Here is a 15,809-nt window from a genome sequence, read left to right as displayed (position 1 = left end):
TCGTGACAATTTATAAATCTATCAACATTTTATCAATTTGTGCATATTTTAAAAATGTGTGAATCTTTCTTTAGTTCATGACCATTTTGAAAAATCGTGAACATCTTTTAAGCCTAGGACAATGCTCATGTGTTGCTATGGGCTCGGTGAAGTTCCACCGAATTTTCACAAATCAAATTGGTCCCGGAACCGACCCTAAAACCCAACTGGACCCAAAGGAAACCAAGGAACTCGCAATACAACTTACAATGACAAAAAGAGAAACACTTTTATTATAGCCTTTGAACAAACAACAATATTCTAAAAAAACCTTGATCCCCTTGGGTGGTGGATTATTCCCAACAAGAAAAGATTGAACACAATATCCGACCAACAACAGCTGAACCGTAAAACCAATCTGACATAAAAGCAATTGTACACTTGAGAGGCTAGCAGCTTCAAGCTCTGCTAGCAGTGGAAGTTTACGACGACGCAGGAGATGTCGTCTTTGCTCTTCCTGTTCACCGCCTGCTCCGTTAGATGTTTCGCAGCTGCCTGTGCGTCCCTGATGTCCTTGATCTCATCAACAGCCTCTTGGTTGGTCATCACCTGAATTTGTGTCATATTTGCATTAGTGTCATTTGCAAAATGTAAAGTAACCAGATGCATCTTAGCAACCCATACATGAACTGATAATTCATCTAATCAGAAAATAAGTTTGGTCCATGGCAAAACGAATGAAAGCTAAACATGAAAGCGCGGCTAAGTGCTATACATCCTTGGACAAACACTATTGCACTATGTTCAAAAACAAATCATATAGTGCAGCGTGCACATCCCCATAGATGACTGCACAGAGGTCAGAGGACATAAACTGCTTTACTGAGCTTAGATAAATAATGCACAAGTTAGATCCAATCCATCAGGAATAATTGGTGTGAGATTTATAGGCATCACCTTCCACAGGCCATCACTTGCTAGAATTAGGAAATCTGAACTCTCATCGATGACTTCCTCAGCCACGTGTGGCTCAGAACTGAGGTGCTTTTTCAAGCTCCGGTCTCCGAATGCTCTTGCAACAGCCAGCTGCCCATCAACTCGTGGGACATCTCCTGCAAATGAGACATGTTCGGACTTGAACCTCAATAAAGTAAAGATCGTAAGCTTGCGACAATTACTAGCAAAAAGAAAACTGCTATTAGCTGAATCATGTGAGTGCCACTGTCAGTTGCTACCAGATAACACGAAAATCCTGGGCATGTCACTAGACAAGGTTCAGGACAAAAAAATAATATTCAGAACCATTAAATTCGAAAGAAGATACTTTTTCAGGCATACAGCAACGCATTGGTAGGGACTGTCAAAAGTTGGGATCAGGGATCAGGATGGGGGAGGCGTCGAGGAGGAGGAGGAGGGGGGGGGGGGGGGGGCGACGGGAGGAGAGTCCAGGGCGACCTCGACACCTCGCCGGGGTGCTTCCTCACGGCCAGGAGGACGGTTCTGGGTGGTAGCCGAAGCCGGCGATGTTGAGAAGGCGTCAAATGGAGTCTCGCCGGAGTTTTCATCGCTTACGACATCGGAAGACTACGGCGCCCTAGATGAGAATGGAGACATGTCCACGATCATGGCCTCCAAGAAGGATCGGCAGCGACTCAAGATGAAGGCGGCTAACTACCAGGAGATGGAGCGACGGCGGCGTCTGTTCGTCCGTGGATTGGACCGATCCCTAAGGTAAGTTTAAATAAGTTAACTCTGGCTGATTGTATACATCCTTCCGCGTGGATGACAGTTCGTAACAAGAAGAAAAGGATCCCGCCGGAGACGGCCGCGACGGCGCCGGCGATCGAGATCGCTGAGATCTGACCGAGGCGTTTGAATTTCCTGTTGGGTCCGGTTGGGCTGCATGAGGCCGAGTCGGTCGTGGGTCGAGATGATGATGGGCATGTGGCCCATCATGAGGCCCAAGCTGACTCCCTCGATACCGTATTTTCTTCAGAAAACTGTTCCGCGTCTGCTCCTGTGTTCGATCCAGAAACGAGCCGCCTTGCTTCTAGGGTCCGCCGCCGGAACAAACCAGGTTTCCCTGCGCTAAGCCCGGGCAGGGCTGCTCGCGTTCAACCCCTGCCGGTGGCTAAGCCGGCTATGGCTGGCGGTAACTCGCAGCCGCCTCCCAGGCTGCGGCTGGGCCTGGCGCGAACGGGGGACAGGGGCGTGGAGACGGACTGCAGGCTGCTCGGGGTCATGGAGATGCCCAGCAGGCTGCTCGTGGGCGTGGATACTTAGGCAGGGGACGAGGTCAACAGCAGAACGATGGCAGGAACGAAGGCAGGAACTACTCCCACGACCGGTGGGGAGACGATGGATACAACGCGTATGGCAATGGATTGCATCGTGGCTCATCTTCGACAGGCGGTGGACGTGGCGATGGTGGCAATTGGGGCTTCAACGGACCTCCGGGGCCATTTGTTGAAGGTGCCACAGGTCCCATCAACCGGCACAGGCCGGCATATCGCCCTTATGGGGGCAGGGGTGGTGGACGCCGTCCGCGTAGCCATATCCCACCAAGAGCTGATTCTTCAGGAACAACAACTGTTGGGTTGGGCACTCTGCCGGCGACTTCGGCAGCGGAGGGTGCAGAGAAGGAGGTTCTTTCGAGTGCAGCTCTAGAAACAGTTCGGGCTCTCGCGGAGGTCGAGGTGCCGACGGTTGCTACTAAAGGGGCTGCTTCGGATAAATCTAACGATAAGACCGAGGGTGAGAGAGCTTCCAAATGGGCTAGGAAGAAGGAAAATATGACGTGCTATCGCTGCGGTGGACAGGGACATTTTGTGGCAGAGTATACGGTTGAACTATGTGACATATGCCGCAAGCCCAAGCATGAGACAGGCGAGTGTCCCCTGTTGCAGAAACCGAAGCCCGTGGTTATTATTTATGGGGCATGCTGCCCGGAGCTTATGTTTTTTGAGTCACCAAGGGCGGTTACGCAGGTTCCTGAAAACACCAGGACGGGGGTGGTGAAAGTTACTCGTGGAACTTTGACCGCTGAGCAGATTGTGCAGCGGCTGCGTGAGCTTGTTTCTGCTTCTTTTCGGTGAGATCTGATTAAGCTTGATGAGCGGATTTACAGGGTTGAGTTTCCTACTAAGGAGGATCTTGCCAAGTTGCTTAAGTTTGGGATGAGTCGAGTTCCAAACAACACTTATATTCTGGAGTTTGATGCATGGACCCAGAAAGATCCAGAGGGGACTTCTCTAATGCAGCTCTGGGTTCGGATTAATGGTGCTCCCCGCAGAGCGTTGGATGATTTCATGGTCACCTGGAGCCTTGGGTCTTTGATTGGTAAGACTGAGAAGGTGGACATGCCTTTCACTCGAGCACAGGGAATAGCTCGTCTGCTAGTTTCCGTGATCAGTGTTGAGCATATTCCAGACACTGTGAGATGGACGTATGATGGTAGATTCTTTGATCTGGATACTGATTTAGAGAGTGAGGACTTTCACGAGCTGGCCAAACAGGTTGACATGGATACGGATGAGGGGCATGGAGGTGAGGGTAACCTAGATAAGGAGACAGAGCCGAGAGATGGCACTGACAGAGGCTCATCTTCAGCTGACAAACCAGAGGAGAATGCTAAGAGCAAGCATTCTCTCGGTTCGTCTTTTGCGCATCAACTCAGGTTTGGTTCCTTTGGGTCTTCTTCTGCTCCTGGTAGACTTTGGGGAGCCAGGGTGGAGAGCGAGGACCCGGAGGAACGGGAGTTGCCCAGGCTTACAACCCCGGAGACGCCTACACGTGCTGGCACGCCCCCCGGCTCGCCATGGAATGGAGCATCCGCAAGTGTTGGTACCGTGGTTGTTCCTGGGCCAGTGGCTGGAGTCCAGCACCGCATCACTACAACTACGGAGTTGTCAGGACAGGGCGTCGGGGCTGATTCGGTGATATTGGGTGACCAGCAGCCCTTCGGCCCATCCGCGACGGCGCAGACTGAAGGCGGAGTCGAGTGTGGTTTCTCTTCCGGCACGAGGGTACACTCGGAGGACCGAAGTCTGACTGCATGCGCCGAGGCGCCGAGAGACGAGCCCATCTCGACTCCCATTGGCTTCGCACGTCAGCCAAGTCACACGGGGAGGGCGTCAGGTAGCGGCGCTCGAGCTGGCCAAGTTGGACATGTGATAGGCGGTCATAGTCTGACAAGGCCCTCTATTGTGGAGGTCGTCGAGTTTGGAGGCATTCCGGACCCAGCTACTGGAGCTAGGCGATCGAGTGCTCGCCTACAAGCTCAACCAGATGTCGACGAGCTGCAGATGGGCCATGCCATGCGGACGGCGAAGATTCGCGACATCGAGACCTCGACAGGTATGTCTATTGACACGAGCTGCTCTATCCTGCATTTTTCTGAAGATGATATAATTCTAAATGCGAATGAACTTGGGGTATCACTGGGTAGTAATGCGAAGGAAATTTCTAAATCTGTTAATGACCTGCTAGATTTAGAAGCTGAGAGGGTTATCGAGACGGTTAGAAAAATTGCTGTTGTGGAACCAATGAATGATTCCAATTTAAATGACCTAGGGATGGGGGTGTTAGAACGTTTATGTGAGGATCTTGTGCCCTCTCCACTTATGCCTGATGAGAGAAACGATATTGTTGACGAGGGGTATGTGGCTCCTATACAAAAGATGCTTTGCGCACAACAGGAGACCGGTTATGTGGACCGGTCCAATGTTCAGGATAGGCCGAAAAGAACATGGAAGAGAAAGGTGTATACGGTATCAGTTGTGCGCAGAAGTGCAAGATTTAAGACACCGAAGGAATTTCATGATGAGAGATGAGAGGAATTTTCTGGAATAGCAAAGGTCTGAGAGACTTGGCTAAAAGAAGATTTCTAGCAGAAATGTCTATTGAGCACAAATTAGATTTCATTGCATTGATGGAAACTGGGAGAGATAATTTTACAGCACAATTTTTAGGCACGTTATCTGGTGGTATTGATTTCGACTGGCATTGTTTACCTCCAAGAGGAAGATCTGGTGGGATCTTGCTTGGGGTAAGGTGTGAGACGCTGGAAGTCCGGAACGTAGTGTTTGGGAACTTTGCAGTCAAATTTAGAGTTCGATCGAAGGTGGATGGGTTCCAATGGGCCCTGGTAGCACTATACGGGGCGGCCCAGCCTGAGCTCAAGAGGGACTTCTTGGCTGACCTTGTCCGGATTTGTGGGGATGAGCGGTTGCCAATTTTGGTTGGTGGAAACTTCAATATCATCAGAAGACGAGATGAGAAAAACAATGATAACTTTGATGGCAGATGGTCATTTATGTTTAATCCTATCATCGAAAGCCTTGATTTGCGAGAAATTCAGCTATCAGGCAGAAAATTTACATGGGCGAACAATTTACCCAATCCAACTTTTGAGAAGTTGGACTGGGTTCTCGCGAGTGTGGATTGGGAGCAGAAGTTCCCTCATGTCACAGTTCAAAAGTTGGACCGGGTTCTCGCGAGTGTGGATTGGGAGCAGAAGTTCCCTCATGTCACAGTTCGCGCTTTGCCTAGAGCTATATCCGACCACACCCCATTGTTTGTGGACTCAGGTGAGGCTACACATATGGGGAATAAAAACCTGTTCTCTTTCGAATTAGGCTGGCTTGAACGAGAAGGTTTCATGGACCTCATAGCCAGGGAATGGGCTATGGACACGGGTGGTACCTCCAAGATTGACAGGTGGCAAAATAAGATTAGGCACCTGCGTCAATTCCTACGGGGATGGGCAAAACATGAAAGTGGTATTTATAAGAAAGAGAAACAAAGGCTTCTCGAACTTATAAATACGCTAGACATAAAAGCCGAAAATGCGTTTTTAGATGACAATGAGAGGTCATTAAAAACAGAGGCTGAACTGAAGTTAAAACAACTACTCAGAGAGGAGGAGTTGAAGTGGGCACTTAGAGCAAAAGTTCGCCAGGATGTACAAGGTGATGACAACACACAGTATTTCCATTTGATAGCTAATGGAAAACATAAAAAGAAAAAATATATTAGCTTGAGCAAGATATGGGTACAATTGTTGGACACGAGAATCTGAAATTGTATATCTCTGAGTACTATAAGAAACTCTTCGGGGCTCCTGAAGATAATTTTGTATCCATGGATGAACACATGGTCGGGGACATACCTCAGCTCGGGACGGACGAGAATGAGTTATTAACCGCGCCTTTTACGGAGAAAGAGGTGTTTGAAGCCATATCACAAATGAAGAATAACAAGGCACCAGGCCCAGATGGGTTTTCGGCTGAGTTTTACAAGAAGTGTTGGCACATTATCAAAGGTGACTTGCTACCTATGTTCCAAGAGCTTTTTGACGGAAACTTACAGTTATTCCACCTAAATTTCGGCACAGTGACACTGTTGCCAAAGAAGGAAGGTGCAGTGCGTATAGAACAATTTAGACCTATTTGCCTTCTTAATGTCAGCTTCAAAATATTTACAAAGGTAGGAACAAATAGGTTGACGCAGATTGCACATGAGGTCGTGCAACCGAGACAGACTGCTTTCATGCCAGGCAGAAACATACTGGAGGGTGTGGTGGTCCTGCATGAAACGCTGCATGAAATTCACTCGAAGAAACTAGATGGGGTTATCTTCAAGGTGGATTTCGAGAAGGCATATGATAAGGTCAAGTGGCCATTCCTACTGCAGGCATTACGTATGAAGGGGTTCGACGAAATATGGAGGAATCATATTGAATCATTCGTACAAAAAGGAAGTGTTGGAATTAAAGTCAATGATGACATTGGCCATTTTTTCCAAACTTTCAAAGGTCTCAGGCAGGGAGATCCGATGTCACCCATCCTATTCACCATAGTTGCAGACATGTTGGCAATTCTAATAGGAAGGGCTAAGCAAGGAGGCCAGATAGGTGGACTGGTGCCGCATCTGGTGGATGGCGGCGTGTCCATCCTGGAATATGCTGATGATACTATCCTGTTTATGGAACATGATGTAGCAAAAGCCAGGAATATGAAGCTTATACTCTGTCCCTTCGAACAATTGTCAAGCTTGAAAATCAACTTTCATAAGAGTGAGTTGTTTTGCTTTGGGAAAGCCAAAGATGAACAAAACACTTACAAACAATTGTTCGGCTATGAACTGGGGAGCCTACTGTTCAGTTATCTAGGCATACCTATTCACCACCGAAAGCTTTCTAATAGTGAGTGGAAAAGCATAGAGGATCGATTTGAGAAAAAGCTAAGCTGCTGGAAGGGCAAGCTGCTCTCATACGGGGGAAGATTAATTCTGATAAATTCGGTCCTGACGAGTATGCCGATGTTCCTTCTATCCTTCTTTGAGATACCCGTTGGGCTACGCAAAAGGTTGGATTTTTATCGCTCTAGATTCTTTTGGCAGAGTGATGATGACAGGAAGAAATACAGATTAGCTAAATGGGATATTATTTGTAGGCCCAAAGACCAAGGAGGTCTGGAAATTGAGAACTTAGAGGTAAAGAATAAATGCCTTCTAAGTAAATGGCTGTTCAGACTTTCGGTAGAGACAGAAGGCATGTGGGTACAAATTTTACGTAATAAGTACCTACATTCTAAAACCTTATCCCACGTAAAGGCCAAACCCAATGATTCACCATTCTGGAAGGGATTGATGAGAGTGAGGTCATCCTTCTTCAATAGAACTAAATTTATTATTCGAAATGGTGAGGGTACGAGATTCTGGGAGGATTCGTGGTTGGGGGAGATGCCTCTGGTTGCTCAATATCCAGCTCTCTATAATATTGTGCAACACAAGGATTTGTACGTCGCCACAGTACTTCAGTCAAATCCTTTAAATATCCAATTCTGACGGTCATTGATAGGTCATCGCTGGACGGATTGGATACACCTTGTGAGGAGACTCATGGACATCCGGTTATCGGAGGAACCTGATAGGGTGCATTGGAGGCTTACAAACAGCGGCATATTTACGGTCAAGTCGATGTATCTGAATCTTATTAACATAACTAATATTCCAAAATCCATTAATATTTGGAGAGTCAAGGTACCCCTAAGGATCAAGGTCTTCATGTGGTTTGTCCACAAGAAGGTGATTCTAACCAAGGATAATCTGGCCAAACGTAATTGGAGGGAAGTACTCGATGTAGCTTTTGTGCTAACGAGGAGAACATTACACACCTCTTTCTCCAATGTCCACTTGCGAGAGTTCTATGGCAGACAGTTCGTATAGCCTTTAATATTGCTCCTCCGGATAGCATCGACTCGTTATTTGGAACGTGGCTAGATGGAGTTGATATGATTATTGCTAGACACATACGTACTGGAGTTTGTGCACTTCTTTGGGCTATATGAAACTGTAGGAATGATGTGGGTTTTTCACAGACATGCGCATATTCATTTTTTGCAGGTACTACACAGAGCTGCGGCATGGATCCGTACATGGTCATTACTCACTCCTGCGTAAACCAGGGAGCCTTTGGTTACTGGGTCTACCCGATGGGAGATGGTAGCACGGGATATCTTCAACCGGTTTGGATGGCGGTCCAGTAATAGGATAGATGGTTAGGCATCTAGGCCTGTTTTGCCGGTTGTGACACTTTTTGCTCTACTTTTATTTCTATGCTGCGATGTCGGAGACTATGTTGAACCGCGATCCGTTTATTTACTTATTAATAAAGTGGCCGTATGCATCGTGCTGATGCAGAGGCCGGAGGTAATCCTCCTTTTCTAAAAAAAATGGTAGGGACTGGCAAGAGATGGTTGTTACCTGGTAGGTTCGAAACAAATCCACCTTTTTCCTCAATAATTTGTCGCTCCATGCTAGGCTCATGATCAACTGAAAGCTGCTCTGCTTTACCATTCTTGCTAATAACTGCTCGTGAATCTCCAATATTTGCGACCACTAGCTTCACACTATCGTTACTGCTTATCAAGATGGCGGTAACAGCCGTGGAGCCTCCTCTTCCCAACTCAGCTGCTTTTTCCAATATTTTCTCATCGGTAAGTAGATATGCTTTTCTAATAGCATTTTTCGTGTCACTCAAGAATTCTGGCTGAGTATGCAGATATCAATACAATAATCAGTACAGCTGTAAATTCAGTTGACTATGTCCAAATAGGAGTAAGCTGTGAATTAAGTCGCAACCTATATTGCTCTTTCTGTTTCTAGTAAGGTAGTTGCAGGTAGATTGCAGAAAATACATCATACATTCAAAATATATGCATTTCTTAGTCTACGAAGAAAAAATAAATCTAAATCTAATCTTATTAAAACGTATTGCCAACATTACAGATTGGAATGTGTTTTCTTTTTCACCTTATGCCGATGAAGCTACCATAACCAAACATTTGAGATAAAATAGCAGAACATTCTCACCAGCACTGTTTAAGAATTCATCCGATTAACCAGTTAACTTGCCAGTTAATCGCTACTCTTAGGGTGACCGAATCGAATAACACCTATTCATCGTGTTAACTTGCCAGACCGATTAATTGTCCAGTTAGAGTGATTAATCAGTTGTCATACCGATTGATCAGTTGTGAGACCGATTAATCACTATTGGCCCATTAACTGGTGGGCAAACGAATCCCGAAATTTTGGCACGTATCCCCTGCTACCCCCTCTTGCTACTAAATACCTACGGTTTGGCCCTCCTCCCGCTTCCTCGTTCTCCTTTCATACCCTCATAACCTGGCCGGTGGCTAGTCGTGTCCTCACCAGTGCTAGTGACCACACTACGCGAGCAAGATCTAGTTGCTCCGACATTTTGGTCGCCTGCCTGGACCCCACCCCACTTGGCCACTCCCCATCCCCTCCCATGGGATGCTCCCCAATCTCTTCCTCAATGGCGTGTCACCAGTAGGCAAGGCGCTGCCATCTTTCCCCTATCTTAGTGGAGAATCCACATTCATATATTAGTAGATTATGAATTACAATTTTGTAGATGGGTGGATGGAATTGTTGGTTTTGGTTGTTATCTGGAGTATATCGTGTGATGTATGTTAGCAAGCATATGGATAAGTTTAAATATTTAATTGATATTTTCGAATTTTGAGATTTTATATATTGGATGTATAACGATTATTAATTTTACCTCTTGTCTATTTTTTATATGCCTACAATGGAATATTTGGGTATATTAAAAGCTAGGTGTGTGGAATTATGGTATAATACATTAAAAATCACGATATAAGTTGGCAAGTGTCTATTTAATCTACTGATTAATGGTCGACCGATTAATCCAGTTAATAGGCCGATTCACTGATTAGTCGCTACTCCTAAGCCGACCGACCAGTTACCCGTTACCGATTTCTTAAACATTGCTCACCAGCAACATTTTAGCATATAGGCATGGCAACAATTACTGAACTTTGACCCTAAAAAATCTAAAGCAAGTGGAATCGGAGCATTACCTCGCTCAAGATGTTATCAAAGAGATGTGCACGCAGAAAGTCTGGAACAGTGTGGCCCAGGTGGCCATCAAATATTGCAAACAAACCCAAATCATGCTCCCCAACTTGCCTGTACTCCGCCACCAAGTAGTCCTCCATTGGATGATTTGATTTCCCCTTGACAAGATGGTAACCATGCTTGACACGCCTGCCTGACAATTTTGTCTTGCCTTTCCCTGTTTCTGGCCCTGACGAACTAAAAGCATCTTTCACCTGTAAGAACATCCAGACCAATTGTCAACCAAGCTATACTGATAATGACCTCAACACTCAACAAGGCAAATAGATGACTACAAGTTTGTTGGAACATCCAGCACAACAAAGCTGAAAGCAAATGTTATTCCCCTAACCACCATTTGTTGCACTAAAAAGAGTAAACTTCACAGGAAGCTTTCAAGACAAAAAGACAAAAGATAGTTCCCCAAAATGAGCCTGTCTAGATAGTTCCCCAAAATGAACTTTCCTAGAACTGTCTGGACATCCGGTAATGCATAACATTTCTAGGTAACTAAATTTTTAACCTTATATTGCAAACTCTGAAAACTCACAAGCATGTCAAGTAGTATCAAGCATTTTCCATCCACAGGTCTTGTTTGGTTCACAACTGCCAGGTTTCTCAGATAGTAATATATATTTCCAAAGTTATGCTCCTCGGCTATTCATAAATTCCATAAAATTAGTTTAGTAGGAAAAACATGGCCTTCATTAGCAAACACAATTTAGGAACCAGTAAGCACCAAAGTAAAACTTAAAAGATTTGGCATGCAGGACTGCATTTCATGTGATTTTCACCTGCAATTCCACGTTTTTCTGTAGGAATGACATTCGGGATTTGGCGTCTAGCATGCATCATTTTTTTAATAGAGATGGCCGATATTGAAAATATAATCCACTCCGGTGCATTTCGTCCTGATTTCCAAAACACGCTCTAAGCACTGAGTGTTAGAGCATATTTCTCCATATGTGGTTTTGGTAATTGATGATAATCCCTAAGGACTAATGGTTGCCTTAAGTTATATTTGTAGGATTTGTCCATAGACACTTCTTGAAGTCCATGTGTTGGTTTCAAGGAGTTTATTTAATGACCAAGGTGGCATTCAAGGTTTTATCCAAAGATTGGTCATAAAGACACAAGGTTGATCAAGACTAAGTCAAAGAGTGAATCAAATTGATCAACACACAAAGCGTACAAGATGTACCGAGAGGGATCAAGTGATCTCATGGTATGGTAAGCATTGTCCATTACGCTTTGTGTACTAACCCATGTCTTCGTGAGAGTTCTATGTGGGGTTAGGTGCGTTTCCATGGGCTTGCGTCAAGAGGAAGATCTCATACAACCCATGAAGGATGACATCAAGTGGTGATCGTCATCAACATTGCGGTGTGCAAGTTCAAGTGGAGCATCACGAAGATATCATGCTTGAAGCTTCCCGTCCATTGTGGTGGCAATGGACTTGTGAAGATGTGCTGAAGAGTGGCTCACCCATAGTGGAGTATGAGGGAGCAATTTACAAGTCTTCATCGAGCCAGCGCAATCAAGAATGGTGGTCAAGATCTCATTCGACCCATGAAGGATGACATCAAGTGGTGATCGTCATCAAGATTGCGGTGTGCAAGTTCAAGTGGAGCATCACGAAGATATCATGCTTGAAGCTTGCCGTCCATTGTGGTGGCAATGGACTTGTGAAGATGTGTTGAAGAGTGGCTCACCCATAGTGAGTATGGGGGAGCAATCAACTAGTCTTCATCAAGCCAACGCAATTAAGAAAGATGGTCCATCTTCAGGAAGTCAAGATCATCATCATCTAGCTCAAGTGGACTATGTGCAAGGTATAGGTTTGCTCTTGATAGGTTTTTCTATTTTAGGATAGGTTGTTGTAATGTCAAGGGGGGGCTCTCAAGTGAGTAGCTTGATCGTATCGTTCGTTGAGAGCTCAAACCATTTGCATCATTGCATCATCTTTCTTGGTTCTTGTTTGGTGATTCTCTTTGTGAGTTGTAGAGCTTATGATCATCTTCATGACAAGCTCGAGTTCATCGAAAACGGAGTCCATATGCATCTTCTATGATGTTTTCGATGTTGGGAGTTTTTGCCGGTTCTTCATTCATAGAGGTTTCACATCTCTATATCATTGGCATTTTCATAACTGCATGTTCTTAAGATTTCCTTGTCGTCCTCAATCCAACAAGCTTGAGTTTGCTCAATTCGGAGCTCGTATGCAAAAGTTATGGCAGTTCTGGGAAGGTTTTCTCTCTCGGGTGGAAGTACCGCTCTGGCGGTACTGCCGCCCTCCCCTACCGGCCTCTCTTCCGCTTATCTTTTCTCACTGGCATCATGGGGGCGTTTTCTATTTTTGGGCGGAAGTACCGCCCAGGGGGAGCGGTAGTACCGCTCCAGCGGTACTACCGCCCACCTCTGTCGCTCCCACTACCGTTTAGAAAATTCTTCTGCTGTCTTACCTCCCCTCGACTAGGCTAAGCAGAAGTACCGCTCTCTGCAGGACGGTAGTACCGCCCAAGCGGTAGTACCACCCAGGTGCACGTTACTACCGCTTAGCTGAGTCGTTGGGCAGAATAACGGGCAATTTTCCTCCCACTATTTAAGGGGGTCTTCTTCCCCAATGGTTTCCTATCCATAGATCTCGTGTTCTCCTCCCATTGTTGACCTTCTGTGAGCTTCCAATGATTCTTCCTAGTTCTTGAGGGAAAAGAAAGAGATCTAGATCCACATTTCCACCAATCACTTTCTCCTCTATGTGAGTGGGACCCCTTAGATCTTGATCTTGGAGTTCTTTGTGAGCTCCTTGTTTTTCCTCTCATATTCCTCCATAGCTTTTGTTGTTGTGGAGGGATTTGAGTGTGAAGGACTTGACCGCTTCATGTGTTCTTGTCATTGCATTAGTTGCATTGGTTTGAGTTCTTAACGGTGATACGTGCAAGTGAAGTTTGAGAAGCTTATTACCCTTGGGTGCTTGGTACCCTAATGATTGTTCTTCTTCTTCGTGGATGTTTTGGCGTCCTTGAAGTTTGGTGGTGTTTTGGAGCTCAATCATTGTGGTGTAAAACTCTGGGCAAGTGTCGGGGTCTCCAATTAGGTTGTGGAGATTGCCTCGGGCATTTGAGGTTACCTCAAAACCATATTCCATTGTTGTGAAGCTTCGTGGTGTTGTTGGGAGCCTCAAATTAAGTTGTGGAGATTGCTTCAACCTTGTTTGTACGGGTTCGGTGACCGCCCTCAAGGGTCCCTTAGTGGAATCACGGCATCTTGCATTGTGCGAGGCCATGGGGAGATTACGGTGGCCTTAGTGGCATCTTGGGGAGCATTGTGCCTCCACACCGCTCCAAACGGAGATTAGCATCCGCAAGGGTGTGAACTTCGGGATACATCGTCGTCTCCGCGTTTCTCGGTTATCTCTTTTCCGAGCCCTTTACTTATGCACTTTACTTTATGATAGCCATATTGTTTCTTCTTATATATCTTGCTATCACTTAGTTGTTTATCTTGCTTAGCATAAGTTGTTGGTGCACATAGGTGAGCCTAGTTGTTTTAGGTTTTGTGCTTGACAAATTAAACGTTAGTTTTATTCCGCATTTGTTCAAGCCTAAACCGTAATTATTTTAAAGCGCCTATTCACCCCCCCCCCCTCCAGGCGACATCCACGTCCTTTCACTGAGGCTTCACCAATACAAAATAAAACTCATACTAAACCAACAAACATGACGGTTGTGCCTTTGAGTGTCAATTAAAATCTAAGCCTGTGCATATTGTCCACTGTATTGTGCTCTCCTACCATGCTTTTACAACCAAGATATTGAATTGTTTTCTCTTGTTCCCAAAAGTGTTTGCTTCCTCAAAATTTCTTCATTCCAAGCTATCAGCAAGAAACAGGGAATTTATATTGTTCCCTAACAACAGAACATGAGACATTCATATGTGTAGCGCAGTAGTGCATATACACGAGGAACTTATAACTTTTGCTTCTAGCCTTTGTAGTTCTTGATTGCATTTGACTTAAAAAACACTCAAACACTTGAAAAGACATTTGCAATCTCTTTTGCAAAACTAACAACCTTCATTCAGATTAGCATTTCTATTACCACGGTGACATTCTAGGGTTAGAACAATAGGTTACCCTCGTAAATTCCTTTCCTTAAGTTAATCCATCCAGCTATTGAAACTTATGCATACCAATTCTCCGAAAGGAACCAACTATATACCTCAACCCACCGCCCCACCCCCACCAAAGAAAAAAGTTATTCCCTAGTTCAACCTCAGTTCAAACTTCAAAACTGCGACACATATTATGGATCGGAGGGAGTAATACAAAGATCCATGGTAACCAGGCATCGTTACGGGTGACCAAACTTGACAACTCACAATCATCTGCATCACTGGAGAAGGTAAAATAGTTGACCAGCAAAAGTAACCGATTGAGTATCATCATTCTACAATTTCCCAAGACATGCTCGAACTTGAAGCACAACACGTCAATCCACATCCGCCATTTCACGGGACTCTCAAACTCCAGCTCACATCTTTAATGCAAGGCCAAGGACAAGAAAAGCAAGCATACGATGTATCTACTAGCTAAACTCGCAAATCAGCGCAAACTGATGAAAACAAGAAAGAAAGTATTACCTTGTCCTTCATCTTGTGGTAGATTTCCTTGCCGGCCATGGGATTGGGTTCCTCGAGACCACCGGTTTACAATTCCCTGACAGAAACTGCGTCGCCCCTAGCTAGCAGCACAAGAAGATGGTTTCTTGGAATCCAGCCGCCCCTCAGAAAGTCAGAATCGCACCTCTCCCCTGCTGTCATCCACCGAACAATACAGCTGATGGTCGGATGGATCGGTCGACTCTGAAGTGATTAACAATGCTAACAACTTATAATAATTGAGGGAGGGAGGGAGGAGGGGTTGGTGGGGGTGGGGGTGGGGGTGGGGGTCAGCTTCGGCCTTGCGAAGGGGGCTGGGTCTTGTTGGATAGAGTCGGTTGACCTGAGATTGGTAGGGGTTGGGGCAATGGAAATGTCGGGTGCGGGCAGGGAAAAAAGCGGTCGGCTTCCCCCCTGTCCTTTTCATACTATTTCACATTTGGGAGCATTTCATTTCATGTGAAACGCAGGACTGGGGCAAAATTCCACGACTCTATTTGACAAACTTGGCACCTGACCACTCTGGAGTTTCATGACAAGCTATCGATAAAGCATGTGTAAAACTTGAAAGCTGTATAATTAGATTGACTGGTCGTCAACCACAAGTTGCAGAATGGCCTGCAAACACGAGTAATTGACTTTGGGGTAGTTTCCTCTCTCCTCGCAGAAAGAACAAGCGTTTGCTTGTTACTTCAATTAAGTGGAACATGGCCACTTGACGC

At 45.5% G+C, this 15,809-nt stretch overlaps 1 protein-coding gene across 1 annotated transcript; it reads right to left on the bottom strand.

Annotated features, from left to right (window-relative positions):
• Positions 1-249: 249 nt before the first annotated feature.
• On the bottom strand, positions 250-15,460 carry LOC123425950 (probable protein phosphatase 2C 62). The gene is made up of 5 exons (XM_045109725.1): positions 15,070-15,460; positions 10,392-10,643; positions 8,746-9,031; positions 937-1,091; positions 250-588 (listed from the first exon to the last, which is right to left on the bottom strand). The coding sequence occupies exons 1-5, from the start codon at positions 15,106-15,108 to the stop codon at positions 448-450; spliced, it is 873 nt and encodes a 290-aa protein (XP_044965660.1). The 5' UTR covers positions 15,109-15,460; the 3' UTR covers positions 250-447.
• Positions 15,461-15,809: the final 349 nt, after the last annotated feature.

This window comes from Hordeum vulgare, chromosome 2H (genome assembly GCF_904849725.1).
Source record: "Hordeum vulgare subsp. vulgare chromosome 2H, MorexV3_pseudomolecules_assembly, whole genome shotgun sequence".
Classification (NCBI taxonomy): domain Eukaryota; kingdom Viridiplantae; phylum Streptophyta; class Magnoliopsida; order Poales; family Poaceae; genus Hordeum; species Hordeum vulgare.
The sequence above is the reverse complement of the archived record's forward strand: the minus strand, read 5'-3'. Positions and strand labels throughout refer to the sequence as shown.